This window comes from Populus nigra, chromosome 7 (genome assembly GCF_951802175.1).
Source record: "Populus nigra chromosome 7, ddPopNigr1.1, whole genome shotgun sequence".
NCBI classification, from domain to species: domain Eukaryota; kingdom Viridiplantae; phylum Streptophyta; class Magnoliopsida; order Malpighiales; family Salicaceae; genus Populus; species Populus nigra.
In genome coordinates, this window is record NC_084858.1 from 2,299,582 (window position 1) to 2,321,834 (window position 22,253).

The 22,253-nt window shown below is 35.9% G+C and overlaps 3 protein-coding genes and 1 long non-coding RNA gene across 6 annotated transcripts; 1 reads left to right on the top strand and 3 right to left on the bottom strand.

Annotated features, from left to right (window-relative positions):
* Positions 1-87: 87 nt before the first annotated feature.
* Positions 88-9,850, bottom strand: LOC133699660 (brefeldin A-inhibited guanine nucleotide-exchange protein 1-like). Of its 2 annotated transcripts, XM_062123007.1 has the most exons (11): positions 8,478-9,850; positions 7,848-8,165; positions 7,186-7,519; positions 6,563-6,985; positions 5,763-6,055; positions 4,817-5,090; positions 4,039-4,541; positions 3,615-3,936; positions 3,139-3,496; positions 1,875-2,548; positions 88-1,230 (listed from the first exon to the last, which is right to left on the bottom strand). In XM_062123007.1, the coding sequence occupies exons 1-11, from the start codon at positions 9,572-9,574 to the stop codon at positions 622-624; spliced, it is 5,205 nt and encodes a 1,734-aa protein (XP_061978991.1). In that variant the 5' UTR covers positions 9,575-9,850; the 3' UTR covers positions 88-621. The 2 variants fall into 2 exon arrangements, with proteins under 2 accessions (XP_061978991.1, XP_061978992.1); XM_062123008.1 differs by lacking the exon at positions 8,478-9,850 and having other exon boundaries at positions 7,186-7,529; positions 7,848-8,025.
* A 4,211-nt stretch (positions 9,851-14,061) lies between these two features.
* On the top strand, positions 14,062-17,896 carry LOC133699138 (uncharacterized). Of its 2 annotated transcripts, XR_009843239.1 has the most exons (5): positions 14,062-15,185; positions 15,290-15,355; positions 15,779-15,847; positions 16,587-16,765; positions 17,033-17,896. It is a non-coding gene; the product is annotated as an uncharacterized LOC133699138 (long non-coding RNA). The 2 variants fall into 2 exon arrangements; XR_009843238.1 differs by having other exon boundaries at positions 16,587-17,896.
* LOC133699137 (expansin-A20-like) lies at positions 15,816-17,141 on the bottom strand. Its single transcript, XM_062122286.1, has 3 exons — positions 16,991-17,141; positions 16,538-16,856; positions 15,816-16,434 (listed from the first exon to the last, which is right to left on the bottom strand). Exons 1-3 carry the CDS (start codon positions 17,118-17,120, stop codon positions 16,131-16,133), a joined length of 753 nt encoding a protein of 250 aa, XP_061978270.1. The 5' UTR covers positions 17,121-17,141; the 3' UTR covers positions 15,816-16,130.
* A 1,854-nt stretch (positions 17,897-19,750) lies between the features above and the next one.
* LOC133699357 (uncharacterized) lies at positions 19,751-20,542 on the bottom strand. Its single transcript, XM_062122593.1, has 2 exons — positions 20,205-20,542; positions 19,751-19,982 (listed from the first exon to the last, which is right to left on the bottom strand). The coding sequence occupies exons 1-2, from the start codon at positions 20,540-20,542 to the stop codon at positions 19,751-19,753; spliced, it is 570 nt and encodes a 189-aa protein (XP_061978577.1).
* Between the last annotated feature and the right edge of the window lie 1,711 nt (positions 20,543-22,253).

Consider the following 22,253-nt stretch of genomic DNA (forward strand, 5'->3'; position numbering starts at 1 on the left):
TATAAATATTGAATACCAATTATATTTATTTATACTTTTCCAAGTCAATTTGTTTGAACACGAAATGGCCTTCCAACGGACTCAATCGGAGCAAAGTAGCATTAAATACATATAAAAAACAGATTTGACCCACTCTGTTTCGACAAGTTCAATGAACATTACATTTATGAATCCACGATCCAATTTACGTAGAGTTTAATCACTAAAAGCAGTCAAACAATTATTAATTATATCATTATCCAACCCCTTGGTGTTCAAATACTAGAGTTGAATAATACCTGCAGCATCAACATATGCCGGAAAAACAAAATAGCGACCAGTTCTTTGTAGCTATCAGGCATCTTTCCCTTTGTTTATCGCCCCTTCCGAGCCAGCAGCAGCCAGACATCCATTTTGTAGCTATCAAAGGCATGGACTTTAAACAGCAGGGCGCTAAGAAATTCTAATTCAATCCTTATACTATTACTTCTGCAACGGCGTGCTTTTACAGGGGGTGGAAAAGAAAGAAATGATCAAACAAAAAAAGAAGAGCATCATCAAGGCTTTGTATTCTATCGAGCAAGAGAGATCAAAACTGTGATAACATACATGTGTTGACTCTGTAAAAAATACTATGATATGTCATCCCATTATAATGGGGCCTATACATGATAGGAAAATGTCGCTCAGAATACGCTGAACTTCACCTGAGCTGTGCTCACACCGCACAAGGTCAACCAGCAAAGGAAAGAATTGTCTGGCATAGCCCCTAAATGAATCCCTTTCCAAACCACTCAATACCCGCAAAGCTGACAAAAGCAAAGAAGTCCTTGCTGCTAATTCTTCCTTTTTGGCCGAACCTGAAGGAAGAATCCAGTGTATCACTGGCTTGTTAGCGGGATCTTGCTGCACGGTCTGCAATCCAGTACAGTTCAGATAAATCTGCAATATCTTTTCACACACTGCTGCAAGTTGTGCCTCGACATTCAACGCCTCAGACATGGATGGGTTATCATCAAGCAAATCTCGGAGGAAGTCGAGGTATTTCTCGTAGGACTCATTTTCAAAATGTACCATTGGAGGATCAGATATCTCTGCTATAGAGCACGCTTTCAGCAGTTTCTTCAGCAGGTCCGTCTCAGAATTCAGCTGGTGGGCATGGGATGCTATTGAGGAAAATATATCAACAAGGACTCTGACATTGGCCGCTGACAATAGTCGCTGGTTTGCTTTGTATAAATCACTTACAACCTGATGTGATAAAAGAAAATCAGTATCACCAAAATACTACTGAAATCTTCGTGCATGAAAAACAGTCCATGCATCAAGCTACCTGTTTAACACACTGTTGGTAAAATCTAAAATGGAAGTGACTGCATAGTCCTGTTAGCAAAATAAAGCTAAAAAGTGAAGTACCATGAAAAGCCAAAGAAAATGTCAGACACTACTGAGTTTTGGAAAGCTCCTTGGTTGATCATAAGACAGAATAACATCAAACAATCTTGTTAGAAACTTTTATATTTCCTGTCCTGCAGTACTTCTACAAAATATTCTTTCATTGATAGATTGCCAGTCACGGCCCTAGAAGGGCAAACCATGTAGTGTATACCAAAGCATCTAAAATAATAATAAAAAAGAGAGTAAAGAAAAGGGAAATTTGTACTGGAGCCAGTAAAAATACATGAAAGATACAAATTGCACGCTGATGGCATCTTTCAGATGATTGGGCAGCTAAGTCTCTCTCTACACGTGTGTGCGGATGAGTGCGTAAACTTAAAAATCTTTCTATATATATATAGCAATGTGTACTTGGAGGCATAAACATCAAATGTAGAATGCAGAAGCACAATTTGCACGTGTCTTTTCTGAGTGAATGTGAGAGTGAGAGGGAAAACCTGCACAATAAGTAGCTGCACAGCAATATGACTCTTCACTCTTGACACCACATATGCTGCAGTTTGGAGATTGTCATCCTCAAGATCATCATTTGTGAAGCCATGATCAGAAGACACATCCGCATCCGCAAAAGGGTGAGAGCTTTCAGGCATCTCAATCCCATCCATGATTCTTAAGACCTTCATAAAACCTGGTAACAATGATGCAGCGGCCTCCTTCAAAGATAGAAAAATCTCTCTATATTCATCTTCTGAAATCCTGCTGCCCAGTTCACCTATTAAACGCAACAATGCAGCAACCCCAGTGCTAGCAGGACCCTTGACAGGACTCCTAATAAATCCCATCAATATAGATACTACACTCTGTAGTTGAGACCTAACAACGTTGAAAAAGTTGACAAATAGGTATACTAGACACTGGACTGCGATTGTAGAAGTTTCAGAATCCCATGCACTTCCTACTGAATGAGGTGGTGCTGAAGTTGGTGAATCCTGATCATTAACATCTTTCATGTCACTGAAGCTATTGAAGATGGGGAAAATGGCAGAGTTGAAAACAGTGGTCCAAAATGAGTGTGAGAATAGATGACCATGGTCATTGAGAATGTTAAATAGCACTTCTAAAGCACTCTTTCGAATAGCTGATCTGGGATCAGATGTAAGTTTCGATAACCCTGCAACCATAACAATGACACATTAAAAAAATACAACACGAGTTGTCTGCAATTCTTCATAAAGCATGTGCTATGTGTCCAAATGGCAGGCTCATGTATTAATTCATGCTAAAACAAGTTATCTATCCATTCATCTTTTGCTTGATGTTTATAAATAAGATCAGATTATTACATTTCCTTGCGTGTATTGAGCAAAAAACAAACAGGAGCTATAAGTCACATAATTCATCCTATTGCGATCTTCGATAAACAGGGTGCTTTAAAGCTTTATCAGTACAAGCATGGCTGTCACAAGGGATTGGAAGAATGCAACATGATAGCAGAAAAAAGTGAATCATCAATTCCTGGATACTTTCTGTTAGCCTTTTCTCTCTTTTTATGGGGGTGGGGGTAGTGGGGTTTAACTTGCAAGCAAATGTCTTTTGAAATGTGGCAAAGTACAAGGTGCACGTGTTCTGTGTACATGGCATAAATTTAAGCAAGGCAGCTAAAAATGAATGTCGAGTACAGCCATCCATGTTTTCTCGGCTATTTTGCCGTGCAAAAGTGTCAGGCAGCATCTAAAAAATCTTTCCTTGAAAGCAGGTTACCTGTTAGCAAAGGAATCCAAAAGGAAACATGATCATCTTTGTCACTGGGGTTTACATCCGATGCAACTTCATCTACTATTGGGATGGATGGATCATCAACACTGCTCTTTACGTTGCAAATAAGTCCTCCATCTGCCAGTTTCAGAGCACAGAATCGGAGAAATGCAATTGCATTGAGGCTCACATCACTATTAAATCTGCTATTTGTGAAGGTGGTGAGGCATCTAACACAGTCAGTGAAAGTTGTTGTCTCCGTCTCCGTTATATAAGGAAAGTACTCTCGGACAATTTTTTCCATGGTCTCAAATGCCAACAAGACAACATTCTTCCGCTCATCAGCTGCAGCAACAGTAAAAACCTGAGAGAAGATCATGGCATCACTGGAACAATTAGAAAGAAGAATTGCCCATGGATCAACATTTTAAAAGTTGACAGAATTAAACAATTTAAGAAAATAAAAAAGAATGCTACCATACCATAAAAACACTTTTCCAACCAGATTTCACATTACTGACACGACTAAGGACCATCTGTGAAATACACCTAACTATTAATTCCCTGATCTCTGTAGAGCTGCTTTTCTGCATCACAATCACAAATGGCCTCAAAAATTCATTCTGGAAGTTGTAATTTGCCAACTCCTCGCGCTCTAAGAATTTCATAGCAAGTTGTCTCAGAGAATCCATCACAAAAATAGCGACAGAGAGATTTTCTGACAAGCCAACTGATACAAAAAATTCAGAGAGAACATTCCATATGCGGGACCAAACTAATCTGATGCGGTTCATATTATAATGCCTGCAAATAGGGAAAAGAATATAATGTACTCTTTCATATAAATTCTCATGGAACTTCAAGAGGCAATAAAAAGTTCTTAAAGGAAAGGGAAAAAGATGTTACGCAATTTCTACGATTTTCGTAAGGCTAAATACACGAGGATCTGTTGGAGACTGCAACTCAGATATTGAAACTTTACAAAGAGCTTTCACAAAAGCTACTATTGCTTCACTGTTCAACCTTTGGCTATTAGCAAACACATGGTTCAATTCAAAATTTCCAATCTGGTCAAGCAAATTCAAATTTGAAATGAAGTTATGAATCTGCTCTGGAGTTACTAGTCCTGGAGAATTGACTCCAACAGTGGTGCTATCATATGAACCCCCTCTAACAATAGCCATTACAGCTGGATTCTGGAGTGTTCCCTTTTTCTTTAGAGAAGGATAACCCATTGACTTCAGTGCCTTTTCTTCTGTTTCCCCATTAGATGGTGTCAAATAAGAGGCATCAGGTGGTGCACCTTCTCCAAGCAGTTGCAGATGCTCAATACGGGAGAGGCAAGTTAAGATATGCTCCCAAGCATCCTGAAGATTATTTCCATCTTCAATGGCAATTGATATTATTGCCTGCATGAATTAAAATATATAGAATTATAAATTAAAAAAATGTAAATGACTGTACAGGAATTGACACCAAATCCATGAAGCCTGCTGATATACAGTATGGCTGTTTGACATGAACTGAAGTAACTAGACCAATCCAATCTATTTAAAGCATCACTGTTTCTGTATGAACAGTTAAATGGCTAGTAACCAAAACACAAAAATTCTTCCTTTGGGGTCATGATTTTTTTGTTCTTTTCCTCTTTTTTTTTTTAATAAAATCTAATGATGTGATTTACCTTCACAGCATCTACATTTCTTTGCTTCATATCTGCAGCACAGTGCAGATATGTAAACTTGGCCACAGATGTAACAAAAGCATCTCTCTGGGTCTGCATACCCATGACTGCAGTAACATGCACAGCATATCGAAACCCCTGTAAGCACTGAGAGGCAGCAAGCCTATCATCACTCTGATCAAGAGTCATACTAAAAGCAGCCAGCATAGGACCCCAGCAGACCTCAACCATAAACCTCAGAATCGCTGCATCTGTTACAACATGATAAATAGACCTGCAACAAAAGAATCAAACTACTATTTTCAACACAAGGACAGCAATGTTGTTAACATGTCTTTTATCATTTGCAACAGCCTAGGTAAGATTGACACGGCCCAGATTGGAAAAAGAAAGCAGCTAGAAGAAAACCATCCCTTCAGAGAAAGGTACCATATCATAAGCATTAGCTTATTTATGAAATTTATGGTGCGCTCAGTTGGCTAAGTCCATCTCAGTTCTTAACTAATTTCCCCAAGATTTGGCACATGCACGAGCATGAGAGAGGGGGGGATCAAAATTATTTAACTCAAGCAAACATTAAACCAACTTCAACTCCCCCAAACCCCTCGCTTTAATTCAAGCCTGGTCAATGGATCATCTGCATTACTGCTAATCTCCGTTCCCCTTCAACCCATTTGTCTCCTATAAGGAGTAAACATACCTTGGTTTTTCTCGAAACCCCAACCATGCAAGTTTTTCTCTAAGATTTTAGATTGTCAAATATGGCCCACTAGGGATTAAAAGAAAAACAGATGTGTTTGAGACAAGGGTCGATGAGAGTCAAGGGACTAGGCTATAGGTTCTCAAACATGACTGATTAAGTTATGATCATGTTCAACCCCCATGAACTAAATAATAATTTACTCTAGAAAGAATCAACTGTGCAACATACTATAACATAGCTTACTCTGATTTTCCTGACTTCGCCTTGAACTGCTCTTGGATATGCCTGATAAGAAGCCCATTTGCACCCAAAGCCTTTTCCTCAGTCTGCTTCCCAGTAACTAGATTGAGTATACCATCCAAACCTAATAGCTTATTTAAGCTGTTACCCTGCTTGCTTTGAGGAACAGAAGAATTTGCACTCATCTTAATTTCATTTTTCACAATGTGATCATAAAGAGCACCCAGATACTCTTCAGGCAAATCCTTGCCATCATCTATTCCTCGGTTGTTCCGAATAAAATCAGCCTTGCTCATCTAAATGGAACCAATTTCACGAGGGAAGTCAGAAGATAAACAAAATTGAATCTACAGTCATTTAAGCACAATTGACAATAAGATGCCCCACTGTAGCCAAATTTATTAATACATGGAGAAGTTCTACTAGTATTTGCTATCCCATTCTTTATTCTCCAATTGCATTGTTCATATTGATAGATTCCATCTGGAGATTTGCTGCTAACTATCAATCTAACTTAACAATTACCCTGACAAGGAAAATCAACTGTGAAGATTATTTACAGTTACAAAAAGGCAATTTTATAAAGAACATCCATAATTCTTTAGGATCAAGTAAGCCTAATCTTATGATTCAATAAAAAAACCCAGAAAGATGAAAATTGTCCTGAAGCATGGAATAACTATCAGGACCAAAACCAAAGCACACCTTTTATCAACTTATAATAGAAAAGAACGGGGTAAAAAGAGAAGCTCGCTAGTCATGATAGTGGCCAAAGATAAAGGGAAGAGGTTTTGCAAGAAAACCTTATCTTTCACCATGCTGTTATGAGCATCTGTATTGAGCATTATCACAGAGTATGCAAGAACGTAAGCAGTATCTGCACTGGTAAATGAATTTGGATTGCATTTACAATAGCGCTCAGCAAACTTTTCCATGATACGATCAATCTTCTGTGCTTCTCCGGGTAACCTGAAGCCCCGTAAGAAAAACCTTATCGCTTCACCAAAACCCATCGCCTTAAAGTTAAACGAGTCTACATAAGCATGCATAACTCTCAAACAAAACTCATCCCTTTCACCTAAATAGTCACCAATCACTGTTTCATTTAGGCCAGTAGTGTTTTTCAGGAAGGCAGCAACTTCTTCTGGAGAACCACCAACCTTTTTGGCATTTATCAGAAACTCAATGCCCTTGGAAGGTTTCCTATTGAATATGGAGATACCTTTCTGCATTTAATAGAGTAAAGTTGTCACTAAAGGAAAAGTAAGGCCCATTTCTGATAAAGTGTAACAAGGCAAGAAATTCAAAAAGAAAAAAATGGTGGCACAAGAAGCTTGCTAGTGATACTAGTAAAAAAGCAATCAATTATAATATCAGTACCATGTACCACAAATGACCATCCCTTGTAAATAAAAAGGAAACTAACCTGGAGTTCAATTTTATATGCCCGACGTTGTTCAAGGGTAGCAGCATCAGATGTTTCAGAGTTCACTTCTGGATGCAAATCATACTCAGGAGCACTTGCATCTTCTCCATTCAGAGTTGAATGATTCTCAGTTGAAGTGGAACTTTGAGAGATCTTAGGCAAGTAGGAATCTCCAATTCTCAGCTGTTGATCCATCCATGCACCCATTGACCTGATGATGCTAACCAAGCATTTCACAGATTCATGCCTAAAAGTAATATCCTGAACCGAAGACAAAGTTGTTGTTGAACCAGGAGGGGGTCCTAGAGCAGTTTTCAGAAGGCCATTGACAATCCTGCAAATATCTGATGGAATTATAAGTGTTTTAATACATTAAAAAAATACATGGAACAAAGAAATGACAAAAGAAATAATAACCAAAATAAAAGACATCAAATGTTTACAAACAAGAGAGAGAATCCACCAACTTTCCCCTATTGATTAAAGAGATCTCATATAACTCTAAGCCCATCATAGTATAAGATCAATGATTAATATACAAACTATAAGATCCTTGTCTTCTGAAAATTTACAAGCAATTAGCTGATCAAATCTCACAACTTCTTGAACAGATGCATATATTGCAACCAAGACATGAGTAACAACAGATGCTCATGTAATACCTTTCATATATGTTTGGAGCATCCACATCGCAGTCATAGTTTACAAAAATATCAATAATGATCTGGGAATCTTGGCTGATTTTGTCCAAAAGATTCAGGACAGTCATTTTCTGCAAGAAGCTAGGCTGGTTAACATTCTCAAGCACTCGAAGGACAAGCATGGGAAAGAATATTCCAATTTCCTCCTTCAATCCAGATCTGAATTTCACTAACAGCATCATAAAAATAGAGCACTGAAGCTGGAAAATAGCCATAACTGACAACGTACTGTTCTTTATCAATGACAAGCATAGGAATTGCTTGATAATGTTGAGAAACCTGTGCAGGATAGAAGAAAATGTTACATTCTACATTAAAAAAAAAGCATGAAAATAGTGCAAAAGAAAAAAAAAAGTAGTTAATTAACAACTCATGATGGTAAAATCAGAGCAATTTATGCAAAATATTCACAAGAAAACCATATACAATTTGTAAGCAGGCAATAAAATGTTTAAATAAAATCAACTAAAAAGGAAAACAGCAAGGGCTTTCTAAATTGAAATAAAATTTGATGGCCAACTGTGGACAATACAGGTATAAGCATAATGGCTGAAGTTCAAAACACTGTAAATGGATGTATTAATGACTTGCCTCTCATTGGTGCGCCAGATTGGACCGCCATTGTCAATGATCACCTTAAGCAACTCAAGAGACAAAATCTTCCCTCTCAAAAGAATTTGATCATCTGGGGTCTCCTGCGATGAGAACTTCATTGACAATTTGCACAAATTCCTAAAAAGAAGAAACCCATCCTCCCTAATCTTACTCCCCCCAGCTTCAACACCACCACTACCACCCACACCACCATCGGTTTCAGCTTCACCATTTGCTTCCTTATCCCTTAATTCACTTTTATGATCCCCTTCACCTACTTTATCATTATCATCACCAGCACCTCCACTACCATTTTGGAGTTTATCAGAAGGCGGACTATGCAACAGCAACAACTTATCATCAGGAACCCCTTCACTTGCCGTCATAACCTCATTAACAAAATTCTGACAAAAATGAATAGAACTCCCTTCATTCAAATTCTTATCAGTAAACAGTAACATTTCACTAACAGAAACCGGTTTAACATTGACATCCATAGAATCCTCCTCGACTCTAGTAAAAACAATGAGCATTACCTGTGCAAGTACAGATTTCGCACAGATCTGATTGGTCCCAGTCAATCCACCAAGATAAACATTATAACAAGTCCTAACAACGTGCACTAAACATTCACCGCGAATCAAAACACAAGGAGATCGAACAGCAGAGAGCAAAACTCTAAGCACAGAAAGCTCAACAGCTTCGTCACCAATTCCACAAACCTTACAAACACTCTCGATTATCTTAAAAATGATCACATTTTTTGAACTATTATCGATCTCACCTCGAATCAGACCTGAGGAAAACAATTTGAACAAGCATTCGAGTGCGGGGTCCACGACCTTGGCGTAAGCTGAATCTAAGGCGAGAAGAATTGGATGGAGAACGAATTCGGCATCCGAAGGGGAGAGCCCGAAGAGAGGAGAGTGAGAATTAGAATCCGTGAGTGATTCGAGCTTGTCGAGGACCGATTTGCAGGAGGAAACGAGGTGAGAGTGCTTCCTCCAGGCGGCGTTTTTAACTATCTTGTCGAGAGAAGGACCTAAGGAACGGCCGCAGCGAGAAGGACCGCCAAGGGTTTGTGAAGCAGACATTCTGGTGATAAAAAGGGATGATGATATGCTTTGTTGAATCAGTCATTCATTAGAGAGATGTAGATCTGCTGCTGCTGCAACAATGTTAGTGTAGAGAGAAAGAAGATGGAGCATGGAGCATGGTGGAAGAGAATGGAGGAGGAGATTGAATTTGGAAGAAGAAGATGATGGATGGAAAGGGAGCGGGGAGCCAATATGGATTTGATGAAGAGAAGAGAAGAGCCGAGCCGATAGATGCGTTCCTGACTGCGAGGTGGAAATTGGAAAAAATTAGCATATTTTGGATTTGGAGTGCTGTCCTTTTTTTATATAAAAAAAATAATATATATATATATATATATATATATATTATTTCCCCTCTGTCTTTTCAAAAATATTTTATGGTTTTTTATATTAAAAATAATTTTAAAAAATAAAAAATATATATTTTTAATTAAAACATATTTTAAATTACAACCCACTACTGTAATTGCAAACACTCCGTCTAATTAGTCCCACTCCGGTGAAAATGGGCCATACCTACTCCCGAGCATTTAATTAAACTCGGCCTGACATCCAAGTCAGTTTAAGGTTTGATGAATGAGTTGACTTGTATTTATTAAATAATATTATTTTATTTAAAAAAATTAAAAAAGTCGTTTTACAAAATTAAAAAAAAAAGAACAAAATCAAGTTTGATCGGTTCCAGATCGACCCTTTGACACCCTACAGGAAATCGAATTAGTCAGATTTAATAATTGTGCTTTCAAATCCCCCACCACGCATGAGTGATGTATCTCTTGCTTAGTGTATAAGATAGAAAAAATAAATATAAAAAAAGATAAAAATTTCCTTGATTAAGAAGATGAAAATAATATATATATATATATATATATATAAATATACAATATATTTTAAATATTTACCGCATGTGTTTGTTTTTTATTTTTGTAATTGTGAATATTTAGGTTAATTTTCATCTTCAAGATCCTAAAGTTAATAATCAAGTAAATTTTCAGTAATTTCAAAATTTATGATATTTGAATTAATAATTTTTAAATAATAAATTTAAGACATGACCAATTAAGTTATACCTTTAAAGTTGCATGTGTATATATTTTTTTAATGTGGATATTCGAGCCAACTTGTGTACACCTTGACTAATTCTACAAGTCTTGAAATTAATAATTATATAAGCTTTTAATAATCTTAATACTTGAATTAATAATTTTTTAAAAAATAAATTTAAATTTTGATTGGTTGAGAGTTATATTCTTACTTCTAGCCAATGTAGCGTCTAAGTCTCTTCATTTATTCGCATAAAGACAAATATAGAATGAATTCTTCTTCTTGTTTTTTTGTCTCTACATAGGGTTTGGATACGAAGATGGGGTATAGATATAAAGACATATAAAGGGTAGTAAGCCTCCGAAAAGACATATAAATGGGTGCGGTGCATGTCACGGGGTAATTTTTCGCTCCGTGAATAAACCTATACGGTAGCCTAGTCCCTCGCTAGACTCAGCCTTCCCTCACCAATTCCACTCATGTTTGCCTAGTAACTAAATGTTTCCCTCACCCGAGAGGTTTCCCCATTTTTCCAAGTTAGAAGACAAGTGGAATACACAACACAAAGCACACCGAGAATACAAGAAGAACTCTCAACCTTTATTTATCTCGTCAATAAAGGATTACACAATGAGTGTGTTATGCACAGAATTCGCATGCTACACAATCAAGCTTACACACGTTATTTTTCTCTATGCATTCCCTATCTCGTATGCTCTCTATGCTCCTACATCTAAAAGTAGCAACAACTATTTATAGCCAAGTATGTGAGCTGCAAGGCTCACCCATGATCTTCTATTTTTCAGCACATAATGGGGCACTTTCTCCCCAAGATCTCCATGATCTCATCAGCTTGGAGAGTCCAGTTATGCTCCATGAGGCTGCCACTTCACCCACATCCTGCCCCCATGAGGCTACCACTTCACCCACGTCCTGCCCCATAATTCCATGATCTAGGAAGACCATGACTGCCACTAGCCCACGTTCTCCATGCCCACCTAGCAGCTCCATTTGCCAGCTCTTGCTTCGTCAGCTGTTGAGTCACTCGTATGCCTTGGACAGTCCTTCGTCCAAGTTTTAGATCGTGCCAAGTCGAGCCCCTGACTTGTACAAGCTGCCACGCCCTGTCGAATTCGCATCTGCGTGCAGGCTGCCAATGTCTTCACTGCTGAATTCCTTGACAGCCTCAATTCTAGTCAGCATATGCCCCTGACAAGTTTTCCTGCCTGGCTTGGACATTCTATCATCAAGTCCATGTTCGTCAATAATCTGCGCTGCCGATTTTTCTTTAACAAACCTACAGCCGCAAGCTAGGTTTTTTTTTATTTTATCTCTATTTTTTTCTTAAAAAAAATAACATTTTATATTTATAACTGTCTATATGCTCAAGCTGGCGTGCAAAAAGAAATAGCAAAAGAATACTAGTTTATTTACGTGATTTTCATTGTATTATATTAAATGATCAAAACATGTTTAAGAATGTAGTTTTGGTTATTTTTTAAAATATTTTTTATTTTTTAAAAATTATTTTTGACATTAACAAATTAAAATATCTAAAACCATAAAAAATTATTAATTTAAAAAAACATAAAAAAAAATTAAATTTTTTTAAAAATATTTTTAAAATACAATAACAAACACAGCTGGGAAAAGCTTCTCCAATATTAACATTACAAATTTGTTATCGTCGAAATTATAAAATTGCTATAAATACTAGTTGATCTGAAGCCTTAGCTTGCTCTCTGCTGATGCGTCGCTATATAAATGCATCACAAATATTATGCTACCATTCTTGGCCAAGAAAGTGCTTGAAATACAAAACCAGATCTGCTCGTTTATGGAGACAAACAACAATTGTCTTGAGTCACTGCGAAGCCATCCTGTACTGTCAAAAGAACATAGTTGTGAAGGAATGCTTAAAGCATTGCATCTGGAAAGTACGAGATAAATTAGGGTTTTTTTTTCTTTTGGTTTTACAGTGAGAAAGAGAGAGAAAAAGAGAGCGCGCGCGCAAAAGGGAGGTGGTATTGAAGATTTGCGACGAGTCAATATTGTTAACTTAATATTTTTATGTTTTAAAATAATCTAAATCTACAGATAGAGGTATTAGTTCAATGAGTAAGAATTTATTTGGAAATATGATGCAAATCGTGTTTTTAAAAAATTTATTTTATTAAAATTTAATATGTTTTGTATGTTTTAGATCGTTTTGATGTGCTGATGTCAAAAATAATTTTTAAAAAATAAAAAAATATCATTGACATGCATTTCGACACGAAAAATTATTTGAAAAACCACTGCAGCCACATTGCCAAATATTTTCTAAATCTGGTAAAATGCTATGTCATCGTGGGTATGGCAAAACACCAGAATTATTCTTTTTAGATTTGATTACATGTTAAATCCAATTAAATTTAAAAATTCATATTATAACCATAAAATTCTATCTTTAAATTATTTATATGAACTATTCATATAAGAGTTAATTGTCTCTTTACATCTATAAATATATAAAAAATCTTTCAAAAAATCTATCATATTTTTCATTTTATTAATAATATATAAAAAATATTTATCTCTTATTAATATCATTAAAAGCAAAATAACTTTCTAGTCTTTTCTTTTTCTAGGATGACACGGTTCAAGAGTTATAAATAACTCATAAACTACATGTTTTGTTTTTTTTTCCTACTCTAAAAGCTTGTATATCTCAAAGCATTAATTACAAACTATAAAAAACAAACAAGCTTGTTCTTGGAATTAAAAACTTTATTTATTTATTTATTATTTTTATTTTTATTTAAAGTTATTGATTTTATAAGAATTTTTAAATCCCACAAACAAGTACTGTTTTTTGCAGATACTATGACTTGTATTGTCAATTTTTGTAATTCCTTGGCTAAAAAAAGTAAGAAATAAATACATAAATATTTAATTAACCATTATTTATATACAAATAAACATGTTCTCTAAATATACTGGATTTTTAAAGCATCATCAATTTACATTAACCTTCAATTGGCATTGCATTGCTTCAAATTAGACCAATGTGGTTTAGTTGCTGAGAAAATGTGAAAGAAAACGAGAGAAGGTAGATTTCAAAAACGCTGTTTTTCCTTGTGATTGCGAGTGAGATACATTGCCATCAATGACAAGAAACGTAGAAAAAGGGTTTTATTAGGGATTTATGTTTGATTTAGGTTTAGAGAGAGAGAGAGAGAGAGAGAGATAGGTGTTTGAAAGAGAAAAAGAAATCATCAATGGAATAATTTTTTAGTATTTATTTGGAAATGTAATAAAAATAATTTTTATTTAAAAATATATTAAAATAATATATATATTTTAAATGTATTTTTAATATTAATATATTAAAAAAATAAAAAAAAATAATTTAAAAATAAAAAATATTCAATAACACCTGCACTGCAATCCATTCTCATACAAGTAAAAAAAGAAAAGAAAAGTGAAATTGAAAATACTCAACAATCCACTGTTCCAATGCTGCAGAGTACTATCTCATGCCCATCATCATCCTCTCACTGGTCACTACTGCTGCCGGTGCGGTGCGGGGCAGTGCAGACAGAAGAAAGAAATTAAATTCAAAGAGGCTGATGATAGACAAAAACAATCAGCTACACTAGTAGTAGTTTCCATTTCCTTAATCCAAAGCCAATCGTTTCGGAAAAGCAGAAACCTCAGCAAGTCAGCATCGACGCCATTCAAACAATACAAACCTTAAAAAAAAAAAAGCGAGCTTACACACAAAAACGACAAGTCGCTGCTTGATCAACCTTTCCGTTCTAAATCCAACCGATTGTTGAGTTCGTTTTGACTGCCGTTCCTCGCCAACTCCTCCGCCAGAACCACTGCCTTTTGGCTCTCAAGGTCAAATATCATTCATTATTTATTTTTGAAACCCAATCACAGAGGAGTACTGGTACAAACCACAAGTGGTGTTTTATGATGAGATGATTAAAGTAATGTCTAGCAATGGATTTATTGACGAGGTCCGGCTTCTTTTTTTTAGGTATTTGGAGACTGAAATTAGTGGTGATTTACAGTGAATTTAATCAACTGTTAATGACTCTGATTAGTTTTAAGCTGAGTGGACTTGTTATGGAGTGCTATGAAGTGCCTATTTGTATTCGAAGAAATGTAAAAAAGTAGTTTTTTTTTTTGTTATTTTTTTAATATTAACATCAATTCAAAAATTAAAACTAGAAAAAAAATCCAATATACAAAGTCTGTTGTAATAGGATGTGAACCTAACAGGTCTACATTTAAATTACTCGTTAGTGGTTTAGAATACATTGGCGAATCTGTTACTGTCAGGCAGGATGCTTACAAGTATTACGGTGACTCCCTCAATTACGACGGGGGAAGAGATAGCTAGTTGAGTTACTTAAAGTAAGAGATAGATCAAAATCCCAGCTTTTGAATTGGTTAGTTCACCATCACTTGGCAGTAAGAGTACCTTGTGAAGAACAACCTGGAATGTGTGTTCAACTTCATGTTGCTGACAGAGAAATCATACATGGCCTTTTGGTTCTGCAATGCCAACATGGTATATGTTTCTTCATTTAACTCAATCTCTATGATCTCTTCTTTCATTACCCATAGCCTGTGTTTTTCTTTTGGTATTTTGTTTAATTTTGGTGATTTTTGTAGTTGTATCAGATATGTAGTAGAAACTCGCTTCTTTTACTCTCCTTTCATTGGAATATGAAAGTTGAGGTGGGTGATTTTCTTTCCTCTGTTAATCTATCCTAGTTGTTATGATTACTTTTATTAAAATAAAAAACCCATTTTACACACTGGAAATGTAAAGAGCAACGACTCTGTGGAGACAACTGTATTTCAATTGTCTCCCAAATGAATCAAAGTAAGAAATGTTTTATCCTTGTAGCTCATGTGACTGGAAAGGGTCAGCAATTTGTTCTAGACCTGGTAGCTGTGTCATCTCTACAACAGCATAAATTCACTTCTTTGGTTATGCTTTACTTCCTCAGTTTTCAATATTGAGCCTCTGTAATTTGGACATCAAATGAGTCTCTCTTTGTTTTCCCCTGCATTACATACTAGCAGTTGCATTTGATGAAAAAGCTTCCATCAATGATGATTTCCACAGCTGTGCTTAATTTATAATCATTCTTGTAGAATCGAAGTAAATCATCTCAAAGTACAGCCTAGTTCATGAAGCAAGGATTGCCTGGTTAAAAACTCACGGTAAGAGATACATATCTTAGACTTTTCTCTTGTCTTTTGAAGTGAATATAAACCTTAAACATTTCAGTAGCTACACATTTCAAGAGCAGTTAACTTTCTACTCTCAAAAGCACGTAAAGAGACAAAACTGGGACCTTGCATTCCTTTTTTTTCCCAACTTCTTTTACAACTTTCTTGCCTTCTTTTGACCAAGAACCAACTTCATCACATAGCAAGAGAATTTTAGTCATTCTAAGCAAAAGGGAAGTGTGAACCTATGTCTCGAGCCTAAAAGCCTCTCACACTAGAATTGTTTGCCTTCAAATGTCTGACCGAATTGCCAGTTTGCTGGTGCAACATTGTAAGATGTGAGTGTTTTTCTGCTGCTGGTTGTAACCTCGAAAGATAGAGGCTGTCCAATAAGGTTGACATTAGATTGCCAGTTTTGTCCCCAGTTTCTTGCCATAGGTATCCATGCTGTTTTCGAACCCTTCACTTTCACAGCAATCACCTCACCATCCAACCCCACATTGGAGATCAGGACTTGATAGAAGTGAAAATTTCCACTCACTGTGAATCTCAGCCCACCCCTTCTTTCACACTTCACCCTACACAAAATTAGCATAATCAATGTTTGCTCATCTAAGGTACTATAAAATAGAGAGAAGCCTATACTCATTTAGCAAGAAATTGCGAATTGATTAGTGATACCTTCTGTGTTGAACTGGCACAATATCGGCTTTTTTCTCTGCGATTTCAGTAAATGCTGCCTCTGACATCTCGAAGTGTTCTTTCGGGAAATTACACCAGCCACCATAATCCGCCGAAAGCCCGTAATTTGGAGGACAGAAATCTGTTGCAGTGAGAATGACCGAGGGGCTACCCTGCAGGCACCATAAGATGTGGTCGACACATCTGACCTCGAAGCAAGCCCCACAGGTACTCCCTCTGTTGAACAGCATGCTACTTAGTCCAGCACTGTACTTTCCATAGGTGGCCTTGTGAAGGTCCGCATACCCACAAGCACCTTCTGCAACATTAAACAATGACAGTTTAATCTTTACAATCCAAACTGGAACTTTTTTTTGTGGAATATGAAACACCATTAAGAGTTGAAGAAACAGAATGTTTCACCCTTACTAGGACCAGTTGGTAGAAAATTACCTACAACGATTGATCCATTTGTTTCCTTAACGTATGTTGCAGTGGCAGACTTCCATTCCTCATCATCAGCGGTGATCTTCCATGTCTGGTGCATAATCAAGTAGAGAAGCATGGCTTTTAGAGCACCCATTTGATAAGCAACGACTATGAGAATTCTGATTTGTACTTGATGAGATTCTTTTCTTCTTGTTTTTTCCCTTTCTTCTCTTCTCTGTGAAATTATGGTCTTGAGTGAAGAGAAAGACCACCCTTTTCTTCGGGAAATGACCCGAATCTCCTTGCTGAAATGAAGCTAGCTTTGTTGGTTAGATGGCCACCCCTTATACGAAACTGTGAAATTTTGACAAATAGGCTCTTTGGGAGAACGTAGTCCAAAATGTAGGGACGTGCAGCAAGCCCGAGAGGAAGGGTAGCTTTGGTCTATCATGGACAAAAGCAATGCCTTCTTTTCTTTGATTTTTTCAAGCTGGGAATGTAAACTCAAAAAAGGGTTTAGGGATTGTGTATGGAGGTTGCATGGTTTGTTGTTGTGGCAGACACGGAGAGCGGAAAGTCTTTGGCCCTGTTTCTACTTGCGTGCACTCATTTGTTGTTATTTACATAATTTGGCTCGTCTTTTGAGAAGAAACGAATGGGGAACCCCATGGCCATATGGAAGAGAAAGTGTGATTGACTAATTGGAAGCTTTGATGAGTATATTTGGAGTTGATTGGCTTCTATGAGATGAAGCAAGATGTATGGTGAAATTATGACCACGCAGTTGCCTCTGCTGTGCCTGCAGCCTGCTCATAAAGAAACTGTGTGCCCGAACGGTTTGCTTGGGCATTCGCGCGAGGGTGCTTTACTGTAGGAATTCTTGTAAATAATGAAAATAATAAATATTATTTTAAAAGATTTTTTTATTTATATTCATATAATAAATTTTGATATGAGATAGTAGTTAATAAAAAAAAAATAATGGGTTCCTGTTTATAAGGTTGAGCTAAAAGAAAAACATTTGATTGCACCCATGATCGAAATAATACCTATAATTTTTGAATGTTTTTGTCTTTTGAAACTATAATTTTTTAAACACTTGAAATTAATTTTTTTATAATTATAAAATCATAATAACTTTTTTATTTTAAAATCTTTTTATTAGTTACAACTCTTTAATTCTTTAATAGTTTTTTAATTTTCTAATTTATTTTCTTTAATTTTTTAATTTATTTTCTGTTTAGTTGATATGTGTTAGCAACCCTCCCCCCTCTTTCTGTTTGTGTGTGTGTATAAAATGTATTTTTACAGTCGAAGTGTGCTGAAAAAAACTATAATATTATTTCTCCGTGCTTACAAGTTTGTTGATATTTCCTTTTGATCTTAGTCTGACTTGATTTAGAGGACTAACTTGTTGGATCTTGGAAAATAAATAATTTTATATTGAGAAAATATCATTAATGATAATATCTATACAAGCTTCAAGGTATATTTTGTTTTTGTTTATTGTATTTTATTACAACAGGACCAGTCCAACACTATACCTTTCCTTTACTAAGGAGGGATTAATGGACCAAAATTTAGATTTCAGAACATTACAGACCCACCTCGCAGAAGGATCCAGCATAGAAGGGTTCCTTTGAAAAAGCTGATGCTTGCAGGCTAGACTAGTGGTTTGGGTGGGAGTGTGATCGATATTGAATACCAAACTGGGCATAAAGATAAATTTGCAAAGGCTCATGTCACGTCGCCTCTATTTTAAACCGTTCTAAATCTCTGTGTCTCACTGCATATATTATAATTTAGAAATGTTTCGATCACTTGTACTAGGCGGCCAGACATTTGAAAGATTAATTGCGGAACTTCCTAGGTATTATGGCTCCGCTAGAAGGTTTACAGCACTAAAATTCGACATCAAATGCCTAGTAATTTCACCAACTTAACTGTTAGAAAAGATAGCAAAAGATAACCATACAGTAGCTATACATTGGTAAGAGTTTAGGATTTCTTCTTTCCTCATCTCAGATAATTCGAACCATATGATTGCTAATATAATAGTCATTAAAAGCTTACATGGTCATTAACTCCAGGATATGTGAGATTAGTCGAGATACGCGCAGGTTGACCCGAACATCCATATTAATAAAAAAAAAACAAAGAACGGATGAAAGTTATACAAAAGATAGCAAAAGATAACCATATAGTAGTTGTCTAATAGTAAGAGTTTAGGATTACTTCTCCCATGATCTCAGGTTCGAACAATGTGATTGCTAACATGATGGTCATTAAAAGGTTACATGATCGTTAACTTCAGGACTTGTGAGATTAGTAGAGGTACACGCAGGTTGACCCAGACACCAACGTTAATAAACAAAAAAAACAAAGAACGGATGGAAGTTATAGAAAATATAGCAAAAGATAACCATATAATAGCTGTCAAGTAGTAAGAGTTTAGGATTTCTTCTTTTATAATCTCAAGTTCGAACCCTGTGATTGCTAATATGATGGTCATTGAAAGCTTACATGGTCGTTAACTTCAGGACCCATGAGATTAGTCAAGATACGCACAAGTTGACCCAGACATCCATGTTAAAAAAAAGACAAAAAAACAAAAAACGGATGGAAGTTATAAAAAATTTTGTTCAGATAGTACAAGCAGGGAGAGGGAACGTAATAAGCAAATTACTGTATATATTAGTCTTGAACCAAATAAATAAAAAAGAAAAAGAAATATAAATTGCCTAATGCATGGTGATCATTTAAGAATTGAAAAGAGGAGCTGAATCATACAACTATAATGTCTTTCAAAGGGACGATGCATGTAATGGGAGCATTTTTGCCCTTGTCACGAATGAGCACAGAATCATCGCCATTGCCACTGCTTGGCTTCTTCAAATGATAGAGATGGTAAGTCGTTTGATCTAGAGTCCCTTCTCTATAAACAAACACAGTCTCCTCTTCTTCCATTCGACGCCACTTCCAATCTCTATCCACATTTCGAGAAAGCGGCATTCCCCTATCATCATCATCATAAATGAGCAAAAACATGAGCACTGTTGTGCTAACACTGATATTATTATTATTATTATTATTATTATTATTATTATTAAGTAGTGCTGAGCATGAAAAGTTAAAAATGTGGTATCCATAAGGAAATAAAAACAAAAAAGAGGAAAAAGAAACACGGAAAATTAAAGAAAAGAGGAAACCAAGTAAATTAATGCATTGATGTATTTACCTGACGTGGAAGAGATCGGAGATGTCAGACATCTCGAGGTAGAGGTTAACGGAGTCGATGAAAGCTTGGTAAGTATATAGGTGGAGGCCATCTATCTTAGGGTAAGGCAGCTTGGGTCGCGGTGGCACTGGCGACTGCTCCTCCGAGTGATCGTAGCAGTATTTGTAATATTTAGACGGCTTAGCCATGTAAGCGTACTCCTTCCAAGACGAAGAGGAAGATGGAGGGAGCCCCACGAAGCCCATGGTAGTCATGAGGGGTTCAAGCTCTTCGTGAGTCATAATGGGATTGAATGTTCGAGTGTGCCATAAAGCTAGCTTTCTCATGCACTCCTCCATTAATAGAATGAGTGTGCGTGCTGCGTCTTAATTATTGTTTCCTGAGGTTTTCTTTTTTTCAATTGATATATATAACTTTTGGTTAGTAATTCTGGGGAGGGAATAGATTAGACTCTAGAGAGAGTCTGCTGTGGCGGTGGTTAAGCAGTGAAAGGCTGGAAAGTAGGGGTTTTGTTTCTGGAGGTCGTCTTCCACGGTGGGATTTGAAAAAGGGAGCTTCTTCTGTTTTGCTATTTGTCTACGTTTGGTAACTCCATTAATTTAATTCATTGCTTGGACTAATTAACCTAAACCTAAACCTAAACCTAAACCTAACCTATTGGGAGATAGAGATCTAGTTAAAGAGGAAACATGGTGGTGACCACTGGGAGAGACGGTTTCGTCATGCAATCTGGGCTCTTTCCCCTTCTTTTCCTGGACTTGTTATTTACAATTTTGGAGGGGTGGCATGGCCGCGTCTCACGTGCATGACTCTCTCCAGTCTTTATCTCCTCGTTAAATTAGAATTCTATATCTGCAACATATCTGTATTGGAAATTCTTAATTTATCTTACTTTCAACTTTATCTTTGTTTCAGTTCATGAAAAAACAATTAACACACCGCTTAACCTTTTCAACGTTTATTTCTCAGCGACTCCTCTCTATTTGCACTTGGGGTCCAGTACAAGCTAACCTAGTGAATCGTCACATGCCTAGGTTTCAAAATAAATCTACTCGTAATTAACTCCATTAAATTTGATTAATCTAGTAGATGAACTTATGATGTTTTCAATGTTATTATAACAAAAACTAAAAGATATAAGTGTTTTATTGTTGATTGTAAGTATTTTAACTATGGATTAGAGCAATATTTATCGGAGAGAAGTTGATTGGTTCTCACGATAAATTGTGAGCACTTTATTTTTTGTTATTTTTTCATGGTGTGTGTGGCGTTGGGTTATTTGTTGTCAATGGATATTTGATGACATGTCATTCTCCTTATTTGTTTAGTGGGAAGGGGGTGATAGTTAGATACATGTTTTATTGCGATATATGTCGTTCTTCTAATTTGTTCAGTGGGGAGGGGCTGTTAATTAGATACAAACCTTATTGCAATGTACCCGGTTGCATAGTAGCTCCTAATTTTGATTGATTTTGCATAGGGTGGCAATAGTTTCATTGTTGTTTCTTTTTATTCTGGGCATGTATAACTGCTTTATTACTGCGCTGAGTTAATATAAGTTGCGCTGAGTTGTTATTTTTAATTATTTCTTTTGGGTTCTGCTGGATTCAAGGGACAAAGAAATGATTTTGTATTTGAGATTGGTTAGGTCTGACACTCAGCCAGACCTAGCACAAGTGGATATTAATAATATTATTATTTTATTATAATTAATATAATAATTAATAATTTTTTTAAAAAAATACTATTAATATTAAAAAACAACCATAGATTTGATTTGAAGGGTAAAATCATCATCATTAATATATTTGAAAAAAAATATTATTACTATTGAAGAAAACCATAAATTTAATTTGAAGGGATTAAAAACTATAAGAACTTGATTCAAACGAGTTTATTATTATTATTATTATTATTATCATTAATAAAAAAAATTAAAAAAATATTATTACTAGAAAAGAAAAATCATAAATTTTATTTGAAGAGAATAAAAACTATAAAACCTTAGGTCAGACAAGTTTAATATTATTATTAATATTATAAATATTA

Bases quoted from the DNA above. Each gene is read 5' to 3' on its own strand.
- LOC133699660 (XM_062123007.1), bottom strand. From the start codon at position 9,574: ATGTCTGCTTCACAAACCCTTGGCGGTCCTTCTCGCTGCGGCCGTTCC. The intron at 6,056-6,562 runs GTTTTCTTGCAA...GGTTCCATTTAG, and splicing joins ACAGCATGGTGAAAGATAAG to ATGAGCAAGGCTGATTTTAT. The intron at 3,497-3,614 runs GTATGGTAGCAT...ATCTTCTCTCAG, and splicing joins GTTGGAAAAGTGTTTTTATG to GTTTTTACTGTTGCTGCAGC.
- LOC133699137 (XM_062122286.1), bottom strand. From the start codon at position 17,120: ATGGGTGCTCTAAAAGCCATGCTTCTCTACTTGATTATGCACCAGACA. The intron at 16,857-16,990 runs GTAATTTTCTAC...TTAATGTTGCAG, and splicing joins AAATGGATCAATCGTTGTAG to AAGGTGCTTGTGGGTATGCG. The intron at 16,435-16,537 runs GTATCACTAATC...AATTTTGTGTAG, and splicing joins GTGCCAGTTCAACACAGAAG to GGTGAAGTGTGAAAGAAGGG.
- LOC133699357 (XM_062122593.1), bottom strand. From the start codon at position 20,542: ATGGAGGAGTGCATGAGAAAGCTAGCTTTATGGCACACTCGAACATTC. The intron at 19,983-20,204 runs GTAAATACATCA...TGATGATGATAG, and splicing joins TCCGATCTCTTCCACGTCAG to GGGAATGCCGCTTTCTCGAA.